Source organism: Euprymna scolopes, chromosome 7 (assembly GCF_053919585.1).
Source record: "Euprymna scolopes isolate OS-2025 chromosome 7, ASM5391958v1, whole genome shotgun sequence".
In the NCBI taxonomy this organism is placed as follows: domain Eukaryota; kingdom Metazoa; phylum Mollusca; class Cephalopoda; order Sepiida; family Sepiolidae; genus Euprymna; species Euprymna scolopes.
In genome coordinates this window covers 152,711,544-152,738,104 of record NC_136488.1, presented here as the reverse complement: position 1 = coordinate 152,738,104, position 26,561 = coordinate 152,711,544, and the positions used below count along the sequence as shown (strand labels likewise).

The following is a 26,561-nucleotide window of genomic DNA, read 5'->3' as shown; positions in this document are numbered from 1 at the left end:
CTTTATCTGGGCCTAAACCTAAACGTAGATTCCATGAAAAAAGCTTCTTTCTTAGAACTGCATACCTGTGGAACTGTCTTCCGTTTGCCTGCTTTCCAACTGACTACAATATAATCGTCTTCAAGTCCAACATAAAAAAGATCTTGATGAGTTATGTCCCCTTAAGTAATCAATTTACCAAATTTCCACTACTAATGATTACTACGATATTGACCAATCGATTACTGTACACTCTTTAACTCTTATCCTCGAGTAGTAGCCTCCGGGCCTTGATAAATGGTGACTCCTATGTAAAAAAAAAAAAAAAAAAAAAAAAAAAAATTTGCTGATCTTTGTCGTGTTAACTAGTCTTTATTCGTTTACTTTATTATTTTTTTTTTCTGCGTTTCTCATTCCATTGCCGTTTCCACCATTATAGCTTAAGTTGCACTAGTTTGAGTCTATCTGTCACATCTTTGCATTACTCTATCTTCTATAAATTTAAATTTCTTCTTATATGCACATTAAAGAATGTATCAAGCAAACTACTTTAGCCTATTAATCAAAATTATTATTTTTTTATTTAAAAAATTGAATTAAGGTGACATTCATCACATGTAAAAGAATTGTAGTTGGGGGTGGGGAAGTTAAACATTGGATGGAGGTAGAATATGTTCGAAGTATAATCACAAAATAATAATAATCATGGAATAAGAAGAGAGGGTAATTTCCTAAGATTGGATATTAGTTTAAGTAAAATGTATTTCAATATTACCCATAAGTGAACAGAGTTTGGGACCCATTTGCAATTTTTTTTTTGTATTTATAACAAATGCAGCTATTTCATTGGCTAATGATCATAGCTGATTATCCAATGAAAATTGTGGCGTATATCTGGAATGCCCTCCTACTAAATGAAATATTGGGTTGGATAGAATATGTAATTGATGAATTCAATTGGAATTTTAAAAAATTTAATGTAAAGAACATTGACTGAAAATTTGCATAAATTACTGGCTAATCAGAATCAAATATTGATTTATCAGATGCAGTACTATTTAGGTCTAACTTTGAGAATCACATAGACTTTATTTATACATTAGATGTATGTATGCATATCTCCACTTCTATTTTCAGTTTACTTTTGCAATTAATTTGCTAAAAAGTAGTGTTGGGACAATTAATCAGAATAAGAAAAATCGGAACTTTGCTGGATATTGGAATCTGAAAAAATTGTGCCTATTTTCTAATGCGAAAAAAACGATTCTTTTAATTGTATTTTTTAATTTGATTTTGTTAAAAATAAAATGTTTCACTTCTGGTAGTAATGATAAAACATTAAATATTTGTTGGTTTTTAAACTATAAGTAAAACTGAAATAAATAGATTATCTCCACAAGTGCATTTTTATGTTTGAGAAAATATCTGTGCATATAACATGTATTTTTACGGTAATTGGGGAAAAATAAAAACTTTATAGTTTAATATCTAGAGATTTGTAAAGAATCAGAATCGGTAATAGTATCGGAATCAGGAATTTAATATGGAATCTGTAATATATCACTAGTAATAAATATCACTAGTAAAAAACAAAACAAACATCTATTCATGTGTTGGTCTTCAATAATTTGTAAACCCATATAACTTTTAATGAAAAATTACTACTTTGACATTTTTTAAATGTTGAGAGTTGTCACATATTTGTAAATATTTAAAATGAATTAAAAAAAATTTTTTTCAGGAAGTTCAGAAACCTCCAAGACCACCCAGGCCTCCACCTCCCAAACTTCCAGCCACAAATAGCAACACAATGTTGTACCCTGACATAACTAATGAGAAGGCCAAACTACAAATGGAACTCGAGGCTGAAGAACGCCCCATGGATTTTGATCCTTGCAAAGACGGTCTTTTGATGAAGTTTGGAAAGTATGGTAGTGGGGTTAATGATTTGCGAAAACCCTATGGACTTGCACTTAGCTCTGTGGGAGACATGTATATTTCTGATCAGGCCGGAAGCAGGATCATCCATTATTCTTCGACAGGTGTGTTACTCCACAAAATAGTTACAGATTGTGATGTTAATGATATCGCTTTGTTTCCAAATGGTTTAATTTTGGTAACTGCCTCCAAAGCCGGTAAGTATTATCCTCATGTTTTTTTTTATTTTGTTTTTTGTTTAGAGCTAGTCCAGTTGTATTATTGACTTCAATTTTTGGTGTTTTAATTGCAGTTTTGATCCTCAGTAGTTTTATTTTTTTGTACTTGAACATCTTGTCATTAACAAAATATTAACAAAACAAGATCATCTAAAAAAAAAAAAAATTTTTATTTTAACTCATTTCTCACACTAAAAGTAAAGTCAAAACACCTATTTCAAGTGATTTCAACTTCACACAAAAAACTGCATCATCTTTTATATATATATATATATATATATATATATATATATATATATATATATATATATATTGCTTATGTATGTGTGATATCATAAGGTTAATTAATTTGCATATTGGTTTTGTAAAAGTTAATTATATTAATTAACTATTATTTTTGATGGTCACTTTTTAATGATTATATCCATATCAATCCATCAGGAACACCCTACCTTCATTGGATTTAATTATAATTGATTTAACATGTTTTAAGTTGACAATCTTGAGTTGCCACCTGTTTTTTTTTTTGTTTTTTGTTTTTTTTTAAACATCTTTTGACATATTCTAAAAACAGCAGTAAACTATTTCTTATTTTCATTATCTATAAAATAATATTTTATGACTAAAATTAGTTAATAGTTCTGTAGCAGATGAACTTGCAACCAAGCGCAATAGCAGGAGTTAATTCTCACAGCTCGAGATTTGAAATCCATTTTCTTCCTGGCTTGCCCAATCACAAGCCAGCTCCCAGTCACGTGACCGAGTATATAAAACCTGAAACCAGCAATACTCCTATTTTTCTTCCTGCTGGCTGGTAGCTAACACTGCCTAAGGGCCTTTGGTCCCAGGCCAATGTGAGTACCACAAGCCAAAACTTGCTTCCACGTGCACTTCACACATGTATTCTTTCCTACCACAAGACACTAATCCCACTTCATTTTTCCCTTATTCAATATTTTGATGACCCTGAATACTGAGCCTTCAACGACTTTCTTTGTTATCTTCGTTATTCTTAGCTGCTTAAAAACAACAAAAACTGTCTTGCTAACTCTTCACATTGCTGCAGGATTCTTTCTTTTCAAAAACTCAGTTTGACCACACACTCGTCACAAACAAAAAAGGAGCATGTAGAAAAAATACGCACTTTTGTGTTTTTAAGTGTGAAATTCATTTAATATGTTGATAATTATCTTTTAGATTATCAAAAAAATATTATATATTCTCATTCTTTTTACAAAAAACACTACTTTTAAATCTTTGAAAAATAAATTAATAATTTTCTTTCAGTGAACCCAGTATTGCAAATATACTATTATATAGAAAATGCTTTGAAGAATCTATACCAAAAAAGAAAAAAAAAATCGATAAATAACTGCGCATTTTGCTAAAAATATGATAATTTATTTCGGCAATTTGTTGTTACATGTTATTTTTTCATCTATGGAAGGCCATATGGCCTAAAAAACAGTTGTTCTGTATTTGTAAACAGTTGGTATCTCCTCCTTTTCCAAAATTAGGTCAAAGTTTGCTGATGATTATGCTGTGATTTGTGCTTGACTTAAACATGTGAGGACTTGCATCTACCACATTCTATCACCCAGAAACACTTGGTCTTGATGGCAAGACAGTCAAAACGACCAAACATGATATTAGATGCAGGTGTTGTCTCAAACATATGACATCTATCATTCCCAAAATGGTCACCAACCTGGTACTGACCAGCCTCATCGTTGCTTAAGTTTGGGGGTTATGTAGGCAATATATATATATATACATATATATATATATATATATATATATATATATATATATATATATATATATATATATATATATATATATATCGTTTATGAAAAGATTTAAACCCTTATTCTTCACTTAATTGTCAAAACAAACGTTAAGACTAAATGAATTTATTTTGTCTCGTAAAGCCTATCATAGTTTCTTGAAAATTAATGTTAAATTTTGGATTTTTTTTATTCTTCACGCGATATCTATATATTTAGATAAAAATCAGATTATTTGAAATTCAAGTACTTGTTATATTTTTGCATATTCTTGTAGCAAATCATCCAAAATCTTATTTAGATAAAAAATTGATTTATTAAAAAACCTTTTAAAAAAAAAATATTTAAATGTGTTACCTATTGAGACAAAAAATCTCTGAATGGTGTTTTTTTTTTTTTTTTTTTTTTAAATTTAAAATTCTATTAAAAATAGTAGAAAAAGTTTTATATTATTCTGTTTTTCAGCGCTTCTACACTATTGGGACGAGATTTTGTAGTCGATAAATGGAGTTTTCAGATAAAAAAAAAACAATGGTTTCAACTGATTTTCTTTTGTCAATTCTAATAAGTTACAATGATAGCTTCTAAATTATGCAGTCGGAATTACCTGAATATTACTGAATCATTAAAAAAAAACACTTTAATCGTGGTCGCAGGTGAAAAATTGCCGCCATCTTGTTTAAATTGAAACAGAAAATTACCTTCCTTTTGAACTCTCTTGTATCTTATGATCGTTTTCATCAAATTCTATTTATTTTCTTCAATAAATAATTTTCTACCTAATCAATTTTCGTAATTTTTGGATATAATCATCTTAAAAATACGAGGAATACGTATATACTATTGTTTTCATATGAAATTCAGTATTGCGATTTCTGAAATTTCATCTCAATAGTGTAGAAGCGCCTGCTTTTCATATGATAAAATTCAGGCTTTTTCTGGAAAAAAAAAAAAAAATTGCTCAAGAATTTTAATAAATTTTAACTCATTTAAAAAAAAACAACTTCTTTTTGGCTGTGCCTAAATTTAACGTAACATTCTCTGAAGTGGATGATCATTACTGCCTGATGGCCCGAAAGTGAGTGACCTTTTTATGTTAAATTTATATGCAAAATTGTCTAAAGTATATTTTTTTATCATCTACTTTCCAAGCTGTTTTTGCCTAAAAATAGAAGAATCTCTTTTCTTTTACGTAAAGAAGCACAGGGTGCATGATGACTCCAATAATACCCAAAATGTTATTTCATATCCAAGCAGTATAAATTGACATTTTTTGTTTGTTTGTTTTTTTTTCTAATTTTGCTTTTGAAATCCATTATTTATATCTGTTCCTATTTACAATGTCTCCCCACGGGACAGAGTTAGACACCAGGGTCGTTTTTTAATGTGGAGAAAAGGAACAAAAATAAAAATTGTCTCAGTCGTGAAGGATTTCTCCGCCATTGACAGAGAACAAAGAATTGAAGTGCAGCAAACTGCAGCATCTGAAGAACAGATAGTACACTTTGATCTTGACCCGAAGGCCATCGCTCATTATTTATATCTGTTGTGCAATTGTTTTTGATTCCATGTAGATCAACAATAATAAAATTTAACTTTCTACAACTGGGAGAATCACTATGAAATGAGGAGAGTTTAAATTGTTTGTCGTTAATCTGATTTAAGCTTCCTTCATTGAATTTATTGTCAGCTGGTTACATTCAGGGGCAGGTAACTTTAAGCAGATTAATCATGATTTAAAAAAAAAAAAAAAAAAAAACTTTTTGAAAGGGAGATAATTTTAAGATACAACAGTTATTTCCCATTACAAAGTATTTTCTAGAACCGCTTTGTTATCCATCTAAGAATATCACGAAATCGATCAATATTATAAAAAAAAGACAACCCTACACACACACACACACACACACACACACACACACACACACACACACACAACTATTTGCACAAGTTACATGCAACTTGTTTTACTTACGCTATTTTTGCTAAAGATATCTTGGTCTTTATTTGGGCAAGCGATAAAATCACTACTTTATATAAAAAAAACTTATGCATAATTACTATTATGAAATGCCATTGCAAGGTTAGTTTTACTTGCTTGTTACAACAGCAATTTGTTGTACAGGGCTGGAAGGTGAAGAAAACAGCTCCTTTGGGTGGATATTCTGCTTGAATACAACAATATCAGAAAATGGCCATATCAGCCTTACCCAGTAGGAGTATCTCAGGATATAATAAATACCTCCGCTTCCTTTTTTTTTTTTTTTTTTTTTTTTTTACTCCTTATCATCCTGAACTTGGACATATGGGGCTACTATTTAAGACCATGTTTATAGGAGATGAACAAGATGTCGGTTTACATTATATCTAAACTTCTAATAGGGCATAATCATGTTTGACACATCACTTTCCGTCAGATCACCGAAGTTAAGCAATGATGAGCCTGGCCAGTACCAGATGGTTTACCATTTGGGACTTCCAGGTGCTGTATGTACTCTCTGCTTATTTCAGCATTGTTTCCAGTCGTCCTGGACTTCTCCTTGCCACTGGACTCAAACAGTGCCGATTCAGGAGAGGTGTGTTTTGGGGATTGCACAACCTTTGCCATATAATTACACATGCAGCTGGCCCTACAGGGGGTATCCTTTGTATTTCGAGACTGAATGGAGGCATCGAAACATCAATACTTCTGTATGTCATTAGAATCATGGAAGCAGGTAACAGGGAGGGAATTCCAAAGTCTAGTGGTCCAAAGGAAGAAACTATTAGAGTAAAAGGTTTTCTGCCATTTAGGGATATCTACAGTGAAGGAGTGGGATTTTGTTGTTAAACAGTTTTTTGGGGGGTATGTACCTCAAGTTCGTCAGAGCACATTCCTTTAAAATACTTGTAAAATATACACAGGGATGCAACATTGCAGTGATGGGACAGGGTTGGAGCTTAGTTGACAGTAGAGGATCTATTAGACTGGAGAATTTTTTTTGGACACTGTCGAAGAGGGAGAAGCTAGTGGTTGATGCATTAGCACAGATGTGGCAACGATACTTCATGTACGGGCGAATGGTGGCTTTTTAGGCATACAGAATACTCTTAGGTATGAGTAATTTTCTAGAACGGTTAAGGGATTGCAATGCCCCCAATATATTTGTTCCAGTTCGTGTTGCCTGGGAATATTAAACCAATGAGTTTGAAGGAAGAGCTCTTGGGTAGGGCATTATTAGTTATGGTGTTTGAAAGATTTCTTGTAATTGTTAAAGGAAAGCAGCTTAATCTTAGTAGCATTAAATGTTACCATCTATTTTCGGCCCCATTCTACTAGACTGGCGGTCGTTTTCTAAGGATTCTGCCATTGCCTTAGATATGTGTACATCCGTTTTTCCCTCATGTCTGTTATAGAGCAACATTGATTGGGCGGACATATGAAAAATATACCCATCTCAGACACAATGTTATCAAGGAGGTCGTTTATGAATATCAGGAATAATAAAGGCTCAAAGATTGAGTCCCTGAGACACTCCCACATTAATGTTATGCTGTTTAAATGTACATCCATCAAGGATAACCTGGATTTTCCTCTTGTGTAAGAAAGATCTAATTATATTTAACATTCGTCTAGTAATACCATATGATTTAATTTTCATTAGGAGTCCTTTATGTTAGATTTTGTCAAAGGTTTGGAATATATCAAGAACTATATCCCTAACTTTCCCCACCTTATCCAGAGCATTCAGAGATGACCGTTAAAATAGCTGCAGTAGAACAGAATTATCTAAATCTATACTGTCGGTTAGAGTGAAGATTAGCTTTAGGGAGATGGTGGTCTTGTACTTGATTGATTAATGACTCAAAGAGTTTAGTGAAGAGGAGGAGGCTGATAGAGCAATAATTGAGCGGGGCAGTTCTTTCGCCAGAATTCTTGCACACTGGTACCACAGAGGCAATTTTCCAGCTGTCAGGAAAGCAAGATTCAGCAAGGCACTTGTAGAGTTTGGAAAGTACAGAGGCTAACTTAGCTGGAAAATTTTTTAATTAATATAGCAGGAATAAGATCAGGTTCATAACCTTGGGTGTTTAAGTTTTTTATGATATTGTGCAGATCAGAAGTGGTGATTTTCAAATCAAGTGTGGTTTCTCTCTGCATAGGGAACTTTGAGAGGGGGGTGTTCCTTCGGTCTAAGGTGGAGTTGGAGGCGAATCACCAGGCAAGCAGCTTAGCCTCTTGGTTGTAGTACAAGCAACCTCCTGATTGTTGGATACTGGAGGAATTACTGATTGTCCTTTATATACTACACTAATATGAATTTTCTAGAAATCACAAGTTCCTATCTTCTGCAACTCTATGCATTTTCTGGCTGTTTCAGCATGCCTTCTTTTGGCTGTGGTTATTTCACTCTTATCTAGGGTCACACCCAGAGATTCTGCATCAAGTGATTTAATTGAGCCAATGATTGTTAAGCTGGTGTTCACTATATTAATCTCTCTACTTTTGACACATTTTATATAATACTAGCAGATGTACCTGGTGTTGTCTGGTATTAAACTTAATGTCAAATTCCTTTAAAAAAAAAAAAAAAAAATGAAGTATAAAAAGAAACAGAAAGAAACTGAGACATGTTCATATGAGTATTATGTTTTTCTAAACGGTTCACTTCTTGTAAGCCAAAAATAATACTCAGGCTGAGATCGGAACCAAAGCCTAAAGACAGTCAAGTATGATAACCATTAGACCAGCTTACAATGATCTTTAAAAAATGTTTTCAAACCTCGTGAAACAGTTGACCAACAGATAAAAATCTGATGACCACCTTCCCCAAGTACCAGTTTTTCAATTTTGACCCCTTATCAACCTTTTTTTCCGGATGAAAACCGAATAAAAAGTTTTCTACCTGTTTGAATGCCTCATATACAAAATTTCAAGTCTGTAGATCAAAAATTCGTTGAGTATATGGGTTGAAAAGTATCCTCACACTCACAATCTCACTTTTATAGATACAGAGATTTTATACAAACTAGCAACTAGAGGACATTTCAATAATAATTAGGATGAGAACATTTTTAAATTTTCACAATCCACTGAATCAAAAAATATAAAATAAATAAATATTGGACATTGTAAATTGCTAGAATATTTTTTTACTATGTTTTTCAATCATAAATTGATTGATTGATTGGTTGGTTGTTTTACGCCATATCAACCCTTTTCAGGTTATTTAATGCCGAATCTGGTGATTTTTGAAGAACGATTTTTTAATATAGTATATTTGTTTTTTAAGTCGTATTCTATTTAACCCATAGTTGGGACCCTAACAGGTGCTACCACTCCAGGTCAGAGTGGACCTGGGAGCAATGGCAATTAAAGGGTGGCTCCACACTCCTTAAGGCCTGCAAGCTGGGGCCCCTCACCATCGGATATAGTTTAAGGTCATATCCAGAACCTGAATTGATTGAGCAAGATTTGATAATTGAAATTTTTGTCTTTCGAACATTTCATGAATGTTATGTATTGATTTTTAAACATTTCATAAATGTTATTGATTTTTGAACATTTCATAAACGTTATTGTTTTTTCAAACATTTCATAAACGTTATTGTTTTTTCAAACATTTCATAAATCTTATTGTTTTTTCAAACATTTTATAAATCTTATTGTTTTTTTCGAACATTTCATAAATGTTATTGTTTTTTCGAACATTTCATAAATGTTATTGTTTTTTCGAACATTTCATAAATGTTATTGTTTTTTCAAACATTTCATAAATGTTATTGTTTTTTCGAACATTTCATAAATTTTATTTATTGAATTGCTGCATCTCCCTATGCACATGCTTAACAAAGTTTAGTTAGAATTAGAAAGAGACTTTCAATTTTATTTTTCAGGTAATGCTATTTTACGAGTCTACAATTTAAATGGAACTATCGTGGGAGAATACTCTGGTCTTCATTTCCAATATGCCAAGCCAAGTGGTGTAGCCATCGGAGTGGACAATTATGCTGTGGTCACCAGTTTGGAAAACAACTGTGTCTATGTGTTCACTGAGCAAGGAAAACTTTCTAAAACCTTTGGTTGGAAAGGTGCTGGGAATGAACACTTCAACGTGCCTGCATTTGTGACAGTCAACAATAAGAATTATATTGTCGTTTCGGACATGTGCAATCATGCCATAAAAGTGTTTACGATGGAAGGAACATTCAAATATAGTTTTGGACATAAAGGCAAAGATGTTGGTATGCTCATGAGCCCTATGGGGGTTTGTACGGATAATGACAACAATGTCATTGTGGCTGATACTGGAAATTTCCGTGTACAGGCGTTTAGCTCAAAGGGGCAACCCCTCGGATGTCCCTTAGAGGACACTTTCAAGATTGGTCCAAATGTCCGCCCAATCAATGTTGCAATGGATCACCACAACAATATTATTGTTCTACTGCTGGGGAATCAATTTGCTGAAGTCCGCACCTACCTGTGGATACCGCCTCCTCCAAAATCATTAAAGGATTCTATTCTGAGCTTTACTGGTTCTTCTATGTCCAAAATGTTTGGCAATGTTGCTGGAAATTTCTAGAATTTTACTTTGATATCAGCTTAAAAAGAATCTACTGCTTTTTTTTTTTTTTTTTTTTTTTAAATCATCATATAAAAATATTAGGAAGAAGATCATATTTTTTTTTTTTAAATTACTAGCAGTACATTTGGGCCATCCTGTTCAAATAAAACCAAGTAAAATTATTTACATTTTTTTAATTACAGAGTTGTGTCCCTTATACATTTGTTTAACAACATTCTATGAACGTTGCTTGTCTGAGTGAATTCATTTTTATTTTTTGTAAGTTTGAAAAGTTAATATCGTTTTCCTTTGGGTTTTTTTATATAAAAAGTGTGCGTGTGTGTCTGTTAATTTATTTTTCGTCAGTGTGTGAGTATGTGTAGCATCTATCTAAACAAGTGATAGCAGTTTTCCATTTTCTTTTTCTCCAGTTATGAAGCTGGGGGTGAGGCAATCAAAGGCATTGCATCCTATTTTTTGGCCAGGATCCTCTGAATGTTGCTTGTGATTGTATTGAATCGTTTTTATTTGAAAACGATTGACTATGGTGCTTGTTTGGTTTTGAGAAAAAAAGATTTTATCTGCACACATAATTGTAGACATATATAATACACTCCTGTGATCTAAAATATTCAAGTAAATATTTAATTTAAACTACAAAAAATAAATTAAATTTAAATACCAAATTTTCTTAAACTTTTTAATTTGTTTGTTAGCAGGGATGTTCACTTTTTTTATGCTGAATTTATAAAACAGATATTTATATCTATAAAGTTATCATGTCAGAATTTCCAAGTCAGACCTAAGCTTCTATCTTTACATCATCAACACTCTGATCCCCATCTGGCATCAATTGGATGGCTCTCGTCTTGGGGAGGCTCCATGTTTTGACAAGCTTTTGGGATTGACCTTTACTCCTGATCTGAAATGGAACATGTACATCAAATCTGTTGCCAAGGTCGCTGGAAAAATGGTGGGATCCTTCTACCGCTCCATGAAAAGACATTCCCAAAGTTGATGTTCTCTAAGTTTTTCTTTTTAATTTTTTTCATGTAAAACTTCTCAGATTACTGTGTCAACTGAACAAGAAACTGTCTAATTAAAATAAAAAAATTAGATATTCAATTTTTAGAGTTCGGTTGGTTATGTAAGTTTAACATATCCTTCTCTGCTCGAAATTTAGAAAAAGTGAGAATATTTTGATTAAATAGTGTAACCTTTTTATTAAACCTCTCTTCCAAAAAATTTAACAAGCAGTTTTTCATGTTTATTTTATAATTTAGTCTTTAATCAAAAATGACCAGAAGAAAAAAGTGAATAGCAAAATATATCAGAGGACAGACACATGCCATATGAATGTAAATTGTCTAAAATATTTATGGATTTATTTTCCATTAGTTCATGATTATTTTCTTTCAAAACTTTTGAAGAATCATCTTGTGATGCTGATATACTTCTTTTTACTCTTGTTCAAAACAAATCTGCCTCAGTCTATTAAAATAACAATTGGTATGTTTTTTTGTTTTGTAAAATGTACATGAAAAATAGTTTGTGATTTATAAAACTTTAAAAACACCTTCAGAAAGGATCAATGTTTATTTACATCTTTACTAGCAGTGAGATTCAACGTTGCCAGGGATTAAATAAGGATCAACGAATGTTCTACACTTACAATACTTTCGTCATCAAAATAATAATTTTCCCCACTCTTTATCTGTGCCTAAATCAAAACGTAGATTCCATGAACAAAGCTTCTTAAGTGCACGCCTGTGGAACTCTCTTCCGTTTGCCTGTTTCCCACCTGACTACAACTTGGATGTCTTCAAGTCTAACATAAACAAATTCCTGATCAACCGCCCCCTTAAGTAAAACACTTTATCAAATCTCCAATACTAATGATTATTATGATACTATCTCATTGATTACTATACATGCAATAACCCTTATCCTCGAGTGGCTTCCGAGCCTTGATAAGTGGTGACCACCATGTAAAAAAAAAAAAAAAAAAAAAAAATCAGTAAAATCGCACGTTTTTCAATCAAATTTGCCTGCTCTAGTCTGGGACCCACTGTGGTGAACTGAGAGGAAGCTTCTCTTATTTATAAAATGATTGATGAAAATAACTCCAAATTTTCAATCTTTTACTATATGAGGATATGCTTTTTATTCAACAGTTTAAATGCTTCCAAATTTCTTTCAAATTTAGAAGTGTCACAAAATAATTGATTCATTTATAAACAAAAGATTAAAATTGTTGATTTGAAATACATTCTGGTTGATTAAATATTGTAATTAATTAAAATAAAAAAGAAAAGAGTAAAAAAAAAATTCATTCTATTTCAAAGTATTGCATTTTCGGATTTGGATAAATTTTTTATTAATAGTAAAAAAAAAAAAATTCAATAAGTAATTTTCAGTTATCTTCATATCAAAAATGCATAGATATGCAAGGACATAATTTTATTAATTCTTAAAAACAATACTAATATCTGAACATCTTTGGTTCTTCATTTTAGTCAATTAAAATTAAAAAGAATCGTCCAGCTGTAACTTAAACAAAACTGCAATGGATGATTTTTAGTTGAAGCGATAAGAATAATTAAAAAAATTTTGGCGCTTCTACATTATACAAACGAAAAATATATTAAAATTCAAGTGAAACAAATAGTACCTACATAATTATGAGGTCTAAAGTAATAACCTATTCAAAAATTACGAAAAACGATGAAGTAGAAAAATAATTATTAATGAAAAAAGAAATTTGTAAAAGGAAACAAAACGATATAACATTTACTAAAGAGATGAGTTGATAGGGGAGATAATTAAGTTCTGTTGCTTACATCACGTGGTTAATTAAAAAATATTGGACAAAATTAATTCCCTATATAAACTTTATTGAAAACAGTTTTTCATTTATTTTTCTACCTTATCATTTTCCGTAATTTTTGGATATGTTACTATTTGCGACATAACAACTGTGTAGGTATGATTTGTTTTACTTGAAATTCAATATTTTTTTGTTTGTATGATATAGAAGCACCAAATTTTTTATTTTTTGAAGAAAAAAAATGCTTTATATCTTTCTTTTTCTTTTTGACAACTTAAATAATTTGTATTTATTTTAGCATCTCACATCAAGTGGCTTCATGCTTTTACCGGAGCGATTTCCATAAAAAAAAAGGTGAAATTGGGAATAATGTAAATTTCACAGTAAATTGAAACCCAGAAGTTTTTTTTATTTATTTTATAGATTATTCATAACTAGTGTACAACCTCTGAAATAAATGACAGATGAAAAAATATGCTTTTCTGATGCATGCACTAATCTTATATATATATATATATATATATATATATATATATACACATACACACACACACACACACATATATATATATATATATATATATATATATATATATATATATAAAATGAACTCATTTTTTTTCCCTGTGTGATTTTGACCTTAATAGGATTAAAATAAAGACATTTCATGCAAATGTAATATGCACAACAAACTGCAGCACAATATCCAAGGTGTGTTATAGGCCTATTACCTCACCACTTCCTCAATAATCTTAGATCCCTATATTTTTTCTGCTGAGAGTTCACAGCCAAAATCGGTTAAACTCAATGGAAGTGGTAAAATCTTTTCTCTCTATTAAATTCCTCCTTCCCCGTCGACCACTTAGCACCGTTGCGGGATCGTTCACAAGAAACAGTTACGAAAGAACACCAGTTTGAGTTTTCTTTTCTTCGTAGTTGCATAAAAAAAACTGGAATTAACTGAATCGAAGGGTTACTTTGTAGTTGCTTAAAAAAAAACTGAAATTAACCGAATCGAAGGGTTACTTCGTAGTTGCTTAAAAAAAACTGGAATTAACCGAATCGAAGGGTTATTTATGCCATTTTTTTGCTTTATGCTGTGTTTTTTTGGTTTTCCGAACACGTTTTTTCATGAATTTTTGCTTTTTGTTTTTCCGATTTCTTTTATAAAGAAGTTTTACGTTTGTTCGTTGTTTTTTTTTTTTGTTTTACCGATTTTTTTATAAGAAGTTTAACATCGTTTTTCATTTTTTTTTTTTTTTTTTTTAATACAAGTTTATTACTTCGCTTACACACACACCTCCAAACAACCGGGCAATGTCAGGTACCCCCCCCCACTAGTATTCCTATAAAATCATAGAATTAAATCAGTAATTTAATTTTTAATTGATAGATTATTTCTAAAGAATAATAATAAAAAAAACACCTACCATTAATTTTTTTTTTTTTTATTGCGAGTGAAAGATTTCTTTTCAAATTCATTTCAAGTAGTAAGGAATGTTTGATTTGCTATTTGCTTTCTTATTTCCCTCACCACTTGAAACGGTTTCGTCTGGAGAATAGAAAAAAACATTAGAGACAAATTTATATTTATTTATATACAAATAAATACACGTTGGTCTTTATTATAGAATGGAGGGTCCATTTTAAAGAGTAATATTTGACATATTACACCTACTAATACTCTTAATTTTCTTTGAATTACAAAAGTTGTTAGTATTCAAAAAAACTCTTAGTAATAAACATTCTGCCTTTTTTTAGTTAATTATTTGAAGAAGAAAAAAAAACAATCTTTTAACTTAATTTAATTTATTTATACTTGCTTCATTTACTAATTTTGGGTCAGAATTTTTTCCTCTATGAGAAGGAAAGTATTTCTTCGAAACTCCGGATTAAGGACTATCCATTTATTTAGTGTTTCCTTTTTAAAATTAAATATGTTTTTAACTCTTTTTCAAAGTGTTTTTTAACATGTTTTATTAACTACTTATTCTTTATATAAGAATATTAGTGAATAAATGACAAAAGACTATATTCTAAAGTTCATGGTGTTGACCATCTTATAATTTATTCCTTTAATTCAGCTGACATTAACTCTTCTGACAGTATCTGTTTCGTAGCACAAAATCAATCACTTAATTATTATATCAATCAGTGAATCTATTTTGCCCTTAACTCATCAGAAGAAATAGCAACAATCAATCCGTTAAAAGGAAATAAAGTGCGTTTTGACATGATTAAAATCCGAAATTTGGCAGAGAAGCTGTAAATACCTTATGTTTCTATTATGCTATTTTGAATTTTAAATTCCACAGAAATATATATATATATATATATATATATATATATATATATTCACTACCATCATAGAGGGCGCTTTCTAATGCAAGAGTTTGTAATCTCATTCTACTCATACATTGAAAACTCAGAAAGACTATTTCTTTCTGGCAAGACTTTCGAAGTAGATGTATGTTTGTCTGCTGCTGTCCTAGGTGTGTTTTACAAAACCTCACAGGCGAAACCTGCAAGGTTATTTTTTTCTGATTGCATTATGTGGCTCAAATATTGTTCAAAAAGTTAAACAACTTGACTGTCTATTTTCTCCACTACATCTGTCATCACCAAAGACAAATTCAATGTAAGTACAAATTGCATATTCAGTGCTGTCACACATATTCTCCCCCCCCCCCTCAACACGTGTGTTTACTTATTCTCATGGGAATGGTTGTATTGTTGTTCAGAGCCATTCGTAAGAATCTCAGGAAAAAAAAAAGACGCCTACGATTGAAGGACAGTAGCCGAGTCTTAACAAGATTAAACGAAACAAGTCATTTCTTATCTCAATCCATCATAGAACCCAAATGAATTTCTAGATCAACTGCATATTTTAACTGATCCAAGAACGATGGGTGAGAAGCAAAACCGGAATAGAGGGTGGTGTCATCAACATAACTGTTACTTTTCTGAATAATATTCTCTGGAAAGTCATTTAAGATTCAAATATGTCCTAAAATGGAGTACTGTTGCCACATCTGGGCAGTAGCTGCTCAGAGCCTCCTATCCTGCCTTGAGAGTAGATGATGCCCTCTTCTTCTTTCCCACAGAAGAGATGTTACGAGCTTGTCTTTGCTCTATTGTTATTTTCATGGCAAGTACTTGTCTGAGTTTCAATGCCCCCCCCCCCCGCAAAACTTTCACATAAACCATTATCAACAATTTCTCCTACTTTCTATCTGTGCTTACATCTAAACACAAATTCCATGAACAAAGCTTCTATTTTAGAACTGCCCACCTGTAGAATTCTGTTCTGCTGGTCTGCTTTCCAGCTGATTACAATATGGTAATCTTCAAGTCCAATGTAAACAAGTTCTTGTTGAGCCGTCCTCTTAAATAATCAAATTCTACCCAATTTTCACCACTAATGATCACTCTTCTGTTGCCTTGGTGACCACCATACACTTACTAAGCCTTATCCTTGAGTGGCCTTGAAGTCTTGATAAGTGGTAACTCCCTTGTAAAAAAATATTTCAACTTTTCTACTCTCTGACCCTCTTCAAGTGCATTTGACTAGCTTTTGTAACTAAAGTTTGCATCTTTCCTTTATTTAAGAAAAGGAATTTAATTCACAACGATTTTCATCTTTTAGATTTTGTCAACTTTTTAATTAAGTTACTGTTTTCAATTATGTTCTGTGTTTTCAATCATGTTTTGTGTTTTCAATTATGTTCTGTGTTTTCAATCATGTTCTGTGTTTTAAATTCGGTTTCACTGGATGTGATTTAAACTTAGTTGCCTTAAATGTGGGTGTGGAAAAATTGTAGTTCAACAGTGCCTTTTTATAAATTTACATATTTGCCATCATTTACATCTTCACACATGTGATATGTATTTTTACTTTAACGGCTAAAACTGTCCATTGATAATAACTTTTAGGTTACCAAATGTTCATTTTAGTCAGTTTATTATTTTTCCCCAAATTAATACTAATGAAAGAATCTTACCTTGTGATATTAGTCTCCTTCATTAAAAAAAAAAATGTCACAAGAATAACCTTGTTAAAGGGAAGTAACTGATCATTGTACTTAAGAAAAAAAATAAATATTTTGGATTGAAGCATTGAGATATTTTCCTGTTAAATTTTTACTTTATTTGTCCCAAAATAAATCGAGACAAAACGCCTCATCACACCCAGCTAAAAAAAATATTTCTATTGTACGTGAAACCATGATTTAAGTTATATTTATCTAAAAATATCAAGTAACATTAAATAAAAATATTTATTGAAAATATTTTATAATAAATCGTAAGTTTGGCCAAGTTTTTAATTTTTTTGGTTGATTTTTTTTTCTAACTTGCGAATTATTCAATATGTTTGTAAATATAAAATTTTCAAAGCTTGAAGAAAATGGAAAAACTAAGTGCATGCAAATATTTTTAAATTGAAAAAAAACTTTTTTGGTAACTTGAAAAAAAAAACTTGCTAGAAGAAACCAGTTAAAATGTTGCCATTATTAAGACATTTGATTGTTAACTCTATAAAAACTAAACATAAATAAATTTGTTTTATTTTTCCTTTTTTAATAATTTTGTTTTGCTTTTTGTCTGTCCAATTTTTTTTTTTTTTATGAAATGTAATTTCTATCTCTGTTCTGCATAATCTGTTTTGTTAAAATTACAAATAATTTTATCCTTTTTCTTATATTAAACAAAAATTTCTATTTCTGTCTTTATTTAAAAGAACAAATTAAGCTCAATGATATCTTTTATAAATAAACTCTTTTTTTTAATTGTGATTTGAATATTTAAAAATAATTTTTGCAAATTTATAAGTTAAATTAGCTTTTTGCCAATTTCTATATAAAGGAAATTTTTTTAAAATTCTTAAATGGAATTTTGTCTTTGTTTCTGTGCCCGTGTGTGTGTGTGTACAAATATAAACATTTTAAATATCTGATTTTTGTGAAAGGGAATAAAAGTGATTACTAGGGCTATGACAACAGCATATTCTTTTACTTGTTTTGACTCTCGAGTGTGTATCCGTTGATATCTTATATGCTTTTATATAGAGTGATTTGGTTCTCAGTTGATAAACTGTGTTTAACTGGTTCGGATATATATATATATATATATATATATTTTTTTTTTTTTTTTTACACAATGATCACCACTTATCAAGGCCCGGAAGCCACTCAGGGATAAGGGTTATTGCAAGTGTTTACTTAAGGGGCGGTTCATTAGGAATTTGTTAACATTAGACTTGAAGACATCCAAGTTGTAGTCCGGAGGGAAGCAGGCACTGAGAGTCAAAACAATTAAAAGAATATGCTGTTGTCATAGCCCTAGTGATTATCCATGGTTCAAATGTATGCAACCATCTTTGTTGTAATGGGCACACATATATGAAAATACTTATCTCATTTCTAATTTTTACCAGAAATACCGAAAGGTAGGCATTGGGTGTTGATCTCAAGAATGAAGATGAATTTGCTCATTGTCTCTTCCTAAAACATAACAAGAAAAATGATTTTACTTTTTTTTTTCTTTTTCTTTTTTCTGTTTTTGTTGTCTAGAAATTTTAAATTCTGTGATAAAACTTTTTTGCTTTGTTAAAAAACAAACAAAACTTTTTATTGAACTTTTGATTTAGTGTTACGATTCTTTTTTTGCATTGTTAAAGAAAAAAGAACTTTTAATTGTTCATTCTTTTATATATAAGTGTTTCAATGCAATAAATGTTTCAATGCAATAAATCGTTTTTTTTTTATTTCTCTATGCTCAACTTTTTGGGGAATGATCTGTAAAAATAAAATAGACAAAGGGAAGTCACATCAAACAGTTGTATACGTTTTTTTTTTTTCTTTTCTTCTCTGAAGAAGAGATACTACTCTCGAAAATTAGTACATCAACATATACCATCTTGTATGACACATTATGTTGGTAAATAAATGTAATATAACTGAAAATTCCTTCTAATATTTTCATTCTGTTATATACTAACTCACGTCCATTGTATTTCCCATGAACTGCATTGATGTAGCCTTCAAACACAACTTCTTTCATAAAAATTTCATAGAATTTTTTTTTTCTCCAAGTGGTTTTTATTTGTCATAACATTGGACAGATAGTGCTGTCGAATTATAAAATTACTAGCAAGGCACTCAGATTAGTCGTAAAATATGTTTAAAAATGATATTTTAATTTATACAGATTTTGTATTTATCATTCTTAATTCTCTATCGATTATTATATTTTACCCAATATATAGTAGTGATTTCAAAAGTTAGAAAAAAATGACTTTGGTGCGATCAGCTAGAATTGAAACCAAAACATAATGCTGTAGCCTTAGTCGTTACTGTTTGAGCTAGAGTCAGATGGATAAAAACTAGTCAAAATGAACCGACTATAAAATGTGTATTTGTACATGCATACAAGAGCACTGTAAGTTGACTTACGCCTGCCAAGTTCCATTTTTTTTTTTTTTTTTTTTTTTTTTTTCAATTTTGATCTCTTAGCAGCTATTTTTACTGGGTAAAAGCCCATAAAATAAGTCTACAAAAAATGCAATAATTTGACCTGCCTCACGCCACTCTGCAGCATTATGTCTCAAAGGAGATTCCATTTGAAAAAATGTGGACAGTCAGACACACATAGTTTTATTAACTGGGAACATACCTTTTTCACAAGCACCGGTGGAAGCTCTGTGAATACTCGGTGGATAGTGGCGATCAGGCTGTCTTTAGTGTTATGGTAGATCATGCTGATCTTCTTGACATATGACCAAACAAAGTAGGAGCGGGGTTAGTGAAAGACGGGTGCAAAGTCGTAGCACTCCTTCTGAAGCCAAGCCTGGGTTCCTTTGGATGTAGGCTGGCACCGAATCATCCTGCCACACGCAGGGTCTGCTAGTGGCCAGATCTGCCACCTGATTGCACCAGGGAATCATCACACTCTTCAGCACATCTAGGTACACTTTGATATTGACTCCGAAGATGTGAGGTGGTATGATGTGGCTCTCACTTGAAACCACACCAAAGACCATAACTTTGGCTGGAACCTTTGAGCTGTTCGCTTAAGCATTGAACAGTCCGGATTTGCATTTTGATGATGCTGGCAATGTTCCTGTTGTCATAATTTCCAGAAAGCCACATCGAATTCAATTTTTTCCACTTTCAATGTAAATTTTGAAGCTAGGAGAAAATATATACTTGTTGAGATAAACAACAAACCCGTGACCTTTCAGTTTGATACCGCTTCGGATATCACTTTAATATCAAGTCCAACGTGGGAATTGTTGGGAAAACCAATTCTTAAGACAACTCATGTCGCTTGTGGTGCATCGGGAAACAAGATAAAACTAACTGGTGAGTTGACATGCAATGTCTCTTTTAAAGTAAAAACTTTTAGGTATGTGTTACGTCTCTGATGCATCGATCCTGAATCTTCTTGGTTTGGATTTTATTGAAGAACTTGATCTTTTCATGAGTTGTACAACGACGCATCTCCAATCTCACTCGTTGAACATTGTGCTACTTTCAAACATGATAGAAGGCTCTTATGATTCTTATGATTTGTACACAACTGACCAACTAGTAGATGGTCTGCAACAAAAAAAGAAAACTGGTTTTCATCAAACAGAAATGGAATCATGTCGTCTTTTCTAGGGTGGCAGTTCCACTCTAATGTCTACATTCCATCAGAAATTGACCAGAAAAATTAGTGCACAGACAAAGTAATACTAAATCTGGCACTATATAAGCTGATACCAGAATTTACTTGGAATTTATTTTTGATTGCAGAGACAGCTAAACATCTCCAAGCTTATGCCTTTTTAATTCATTTAGAATTGATAGCTGATTGTACAAACAATAAGTTGATCAATAAAACAGGCATTTCAACACAAAACCATCAAAGCTATAATCATGAACCTAATGCTGTTGCATGACCATACAAACAATTATGGAATATATAACAACCTAATTTTTAACTGTTGTAACTTTAATGCAACAAAACCTGAAGTTTAACAGAACTTAAACTTGTAGCAACTTACAACTCTCCTCCATTCTCTAAAGTGAGACAGCTATCAGCCCCAAAATACAGCCCCCCCCTCTAAATCAAAGTCGAAACCGGCAGTAAACATGGTGCATATATCAAATGCAACTTATAGACATACATACAGGTTACTAGATATAAGAGTAAAGTAATGACGTCACGTTCTGTCTGACAAAAGCGTGTCGCTGGTAAATACTGAATATAAGTTCCTTGTCATCAAAACTACATTTTAAGAAATTCTTTTCAAAATTTGATTTGTCATTAGCTATTATAAAATACTGCTCTACCTCAATTATATATGCAAAAATAGCCATCATAACGGCCTTTTATTTATAGGAGTACAATCATATACCTTTCAGATTGCAAAACACAATCCAGGACTTTCCAAAGTATGATAGGAAGTACCTTTTGTGACATCGATTGTACTTTCATATACATCATCGATGACATCCTCTTTTTCTCAAATGATTACTATTCCAAACATCTTATTGACCTATTGCAGAATCTCGTATGACCTTAAAATCCTTCTAAACGCATTTTCAATGTTAGCAAACTTGATGGTCTTAAACTTAACATTTAAGAAAGTTTGTGAATTGAACAAATTTCCTCAGCCAGACAACTCTAAATTATTGCACTGATTCCTTCGGAAAGCAAAGTTTTACATAAATCTCCTAATTTCAGTGATATATTATTACCACTCACAGACTGCATATGCTTAAACTCAAATTCAATATCTTTGACACACACACACACACACACACACACAAAAAGAAGAAGAAACTTAATCTTTCAAAAGCGTAAAAACATGTTTGTCAAGTGAAACACCTTTCGTTTGCCCCAACTCAAAAGCTTGTCATAGTTCTAATTCTGCTATTGGAGCAGCACTGTATCAAATGATTGATTGTTAACACTGATTGCTTGAAAGAAGGTGAATCGGAAATTTTGTTGGATTTAAATGATGGTATCTGTGTGTGAGAAAGAGCAATTTTAATCCAATTTAAAAGCAATTAATCAGCACTTCTAGAGGAGAGATATTAGTTTTGCTCAGTTTCATGTAAATAACACTCTATAACAAATTTTAGGGTTATAAAAAATTATGTACCACATAAGACTTGTTTTGGAGTGAGAAAAGTGTCCTGATACTAAATGTGACCTTTATTTCTCTAGATTAGGTTTTTATGTAATAAAAATCATATTTTATTATTATTGAATGAAAAACATAGAATTGTTTGTTTTAACAACATTTGTTCTATTAACCTTTTTCTGTTTGTATTATCTCTTTTTACATTCCAGCAATAGTCTGCCAACATGCAAGTGCTCCATTTTTCTTTTGAAACGTTTCTTCATCACTGAAATATCCTGATGGAATCTCTCACCATGTTCATCACTCACATCACTAAGATTCTCAGCAAAATTCACGAAAGTGACAATTTTGCAAAAAAAAAAAAAAAAAACTGTACTTAATTCAACAAAAAGATGACTAGAAATGGATTTTCCATGCCATTGTGCATATAAATATGGCAACATTTTTTACTCATGCTATTGGTCACCCCTTACAAAGCATTTCGCCACTTGGACGTAAGGGGCTACTATTTGGGAGCATGTCTAGGAAAGATTAACAAGATATTTGTTTGTTACATTTAAACTTCTGCATATCAGTGCAGGCAGCAGAAAGGGAATTTCAGAGTCTAGCTGTTCGAGGGAAGAAACTGTTAGAATAGAAAGCTTTCTGACATTTGGGGATAACAGCAGTGAAGGGGTGAGATCTTATTGCTAAGCGGGTTTGTTGGGGATATGTACGTCGACGGGGTACAAGTGAAACAAATTCATCAGAACACATTCCATTAAAATATTTGTAAAACAGGCACGGTGATGCAACATTGCGGTGATGAGACAGGGGCTGGGGCTTAGTTGATAAAGTTGTGCACTTTTAGTTTTGCACACTCTAATTGATTTCTGTTCAAAGAAATTGTTGCAAACTCAAAAATATTCTACTTTTATTGTAGGATGATAGAACCCTAACCCCTCACAAACCGTAAATATATGTATATATTGCATCATAGTGAATTCTCTACATAGGATACATCCTTGTCAATTAGTCCAGTAGAGGGTGAGCCATTGTAACATTTTTCTTTTGCTGGTCTGTCGGGCTGAGAAGGGATTGGTTTATGACCAAACACATGAGAATGCAAATGGAGCTGTTCAGGCATTTTTACAAGGCCAGAACGTGCTATCGCTTGTGCACCGGCCTAACATTTCCAGCTTCTGGTTGCAAGGAAGGTGAATACTTTCTATGCAGACAATAAAAGATATTGTCTTCAGAGTACGAGGTGCCTTCAATAAGTTTCCAGACTTTTTTCATATGGGCATTTTTATTGATAGTACACACATGAAACTTTAGTCCCTTCGAAGTAATCTCCTGGTCCAAAAGTGTCCTCATGTCAAGATTGTATTTTTGAAATTCACCAGCTGTGACAATCAGGCTTAAGTAGGGTATATTCCAATTCCTGTTGTAGCTGTTCATTTGAATCTAAAATCATAAAAACTGGTCAGTCATCTCATAAGATGTATAGTAATAACATACTGAATTTTCAAGAGTATATGACAATTTTAAATGCTTGTACAAAAATAGTCTGGGAACTTATTGAAAGCATCTCATATATTTATTCTTTTTACTTTCAACTACTAATAACAATATAACTTTTGACAGAATCGCTGGCAGCATATTATAGAGAGAAGCTATTATTTAACATCGGGAGGGGTGTCTGCGCTTTAGACTGAATTATTTCCCTGTGGTGCGCCCCATCCCTGCCTTGTGGTCTAAAAATCAAAACATGGCTACCTTTTGCTCGCTGTTATAACAAATTGTTTTTCCACTGTAAAAAAACAAAAACAAAAAAACTACTTGATCAAATTAAGTGATTTTTTTTCTGGAGAACTTAATTCCATAACAGGTAGGTACAATATAACTTTTTTGTTCAATATTTTCATTTTTTAATTTCTTGATTAAATTAAACAAGTTCTGAAAAATGTGATTATTTCACAAATCCGTTAACAAACAAAAACAAATGTCATGATCTAATATATCAGCGATGGGGAAAGTAGAAAAAGAAAAAAAATGAAAACTACTCAAAGCATATTTGTCGATAAATAATAAAGATATTCCATCGTTTAAACATGGAAATCATTTGGATGGTAAATATCGAAAAGGTAAACAGGTCTTTTTAAGTGCGTGTTAATTTGTATTTTCTTAGATGGTAAATATAAATACAGATAAAAACTATTTTTATGGATACTATATGTTAATTTGTATGTGTGTTGTATACTGAAATACACGTGAATACTTACCTCACGAAATATTTTTAAAAATCCATTAAAAAAATATTTACAAGAATGTGGATACATACATATATATATATATAGATAGATAGGTAACTTTTTGATGAAAATTCCTTCAAAAAGGTATTAAAACAGATTTTCAAGCATACAAAATGTTTGTGCATGCTGAAGCGACAAATGCTATTGGAAGAAAGGCCAGAGTCAAAAATAAATAAATAGATTTTATAAAAAATAAACATGGAATTGAAGCAAATTTATATCCCTTCCAACATAATTAAAATTTCACTTTTCTGGCTTTATCTATGGCAAATAGCTTTATTAAATTAATTAAATTTATTAAATTAAATTAAATTTTGTGTCAATTTCTCGGCTTAGTTCATGTTTAACGCATATAACAGATACACCAGCCAGCCTTTCTTGAGACATGGAGTTCTGAAGAAATTTTTTAATTAGATTCGATTTAGAGAAACTCTGCTTACAGAATGCCATCGTCACTGGCAATATGGTTACAATTCTGAGTGTAACAGCTATGTTTGGATATAAATCGACAAGTGTGTGTTTAATTATATAATTTACACATTCAATAGCAGAAAATGTAATACACTTCTTACAGTCCATGAGGTTGGCGAAATTGATAATCTCCCTTTTCAAGTTTCTCAATATCGCTTTTTACCAATGCAGCGCAACATGTTTGAGGTTATTGCAGCTTTCATATTACTTGCGCCACACAAAAACCCATACTTTGATTTAAAATCGTTCATGTTTTTAAACATTTCTGAATACTTTGTGAAATTGTATCCACGAGTGCATAGAAACATTCTTGGCAAAACGCTTCTCCTCCAGTCTGATGATCTGGCTCATCTGCCGATTCGTATCTTTCTTCTGAATAAGCACGATCCATCATCAGTTAATTCTCTTGCTTTAATTTCGGCTGCTGCAAGTCCATCTTGCCTGTCTTGTGAAACGAATGACATGCCGGCCTCGACGCGAGAAATCTGGTCATCGATGCATAGTGAAGGACTCAAGTGCTTTACTTAGTGTTTATTTGAAAGAACATTTCATAGCAGCTAATCAAACAAACAAGGAAGCGCAAGCTCCTGACTTCAGTTGCTCAAGCTCAACATTCTGTGATGATAAATCCATCTTAATGTTGGTACGGGTTTAGGTTCTTCCAAGTCCCAAAACTACCGACCAGCTTTAATAATTACTAAACGTACAACAAGTATAAACGACAAGAATTTATTAACAAACATGAAAACATGACAACACTGCAATTCAGAACATTAAGGTAAAAAGATTACTCACTTCAATAGTGGGGTTTATGGGAGGAGTGAGGACTGTATTCTAGAGTTGTACTCTGCCTGTCCAACATTGTCTTTTAGGAGAAGAACTTTTTGCGTCCGTGCCTCATGTGTACGGACTCTCCTCTTCTTTTCTCAAGGGACCTCACTCCTTACCCTACACCGGTAATCCGGTGCTCTTATTTATTCCCCTACATTAACTATTCAAAGACACTCGTTCTAATTCTTTGGTCGCTTCCAAAATTTCTGTTGTCTGAAGATGAAACGACTTCCCCTTTTGCTTCCTATCTTGTGTCTGGAACTGTAAGGTCGGTTACATGTTTTTTCAGAATAGCCCATCGCTTTATTGATACGGCAAATAAAATGTATATGTATTGCAGATAGACACAGAAAACAATGGAAGTAATTGACGTGCTTGCAGCATCAGCAGTTATTAGATTAAATTGATGACTGATATATAGCACGTATACAGTTTTTTTTTTATCGACTTTCAAGAAACACGTCTGCACGCCATGATTTTTTCTTCACATGTTGGATTCGCTATCGTATGCCTATCCGCGATAGTCTTTTATGACGAT

The 26,561-nt window shown here is 31.9% G+C and overlaps 1 protein-coding gene across 1 annotated transcript in view; it reads left to right on the top strand.

Annotated features, from left to right (window-relative positions):
• The window catches only part of LOC145280069 (uncharacterized), a 45,535-nt gene extending 26,491 nt beyond the window's left edge, over positions 1–19,044 (top strand). The window contains exons 2-3 of the mRNA XM_080131759.1: positions 1,721–2,114; positions 9,800–19,044. Coding sequence (XP_079987885.1) covers positions 1,721–2,114; positions 9,800–10,485 — 1,080 coding nt within the window. The 3' untranslated portion in view covers positions 10,486–19,044. The remainder of the gene's footprint in view (positions 1–1,720; positions 2,115–9,799) is intronic.
• Positions 19,045–26,561: the final 7,517 nt, after the last annotated feature.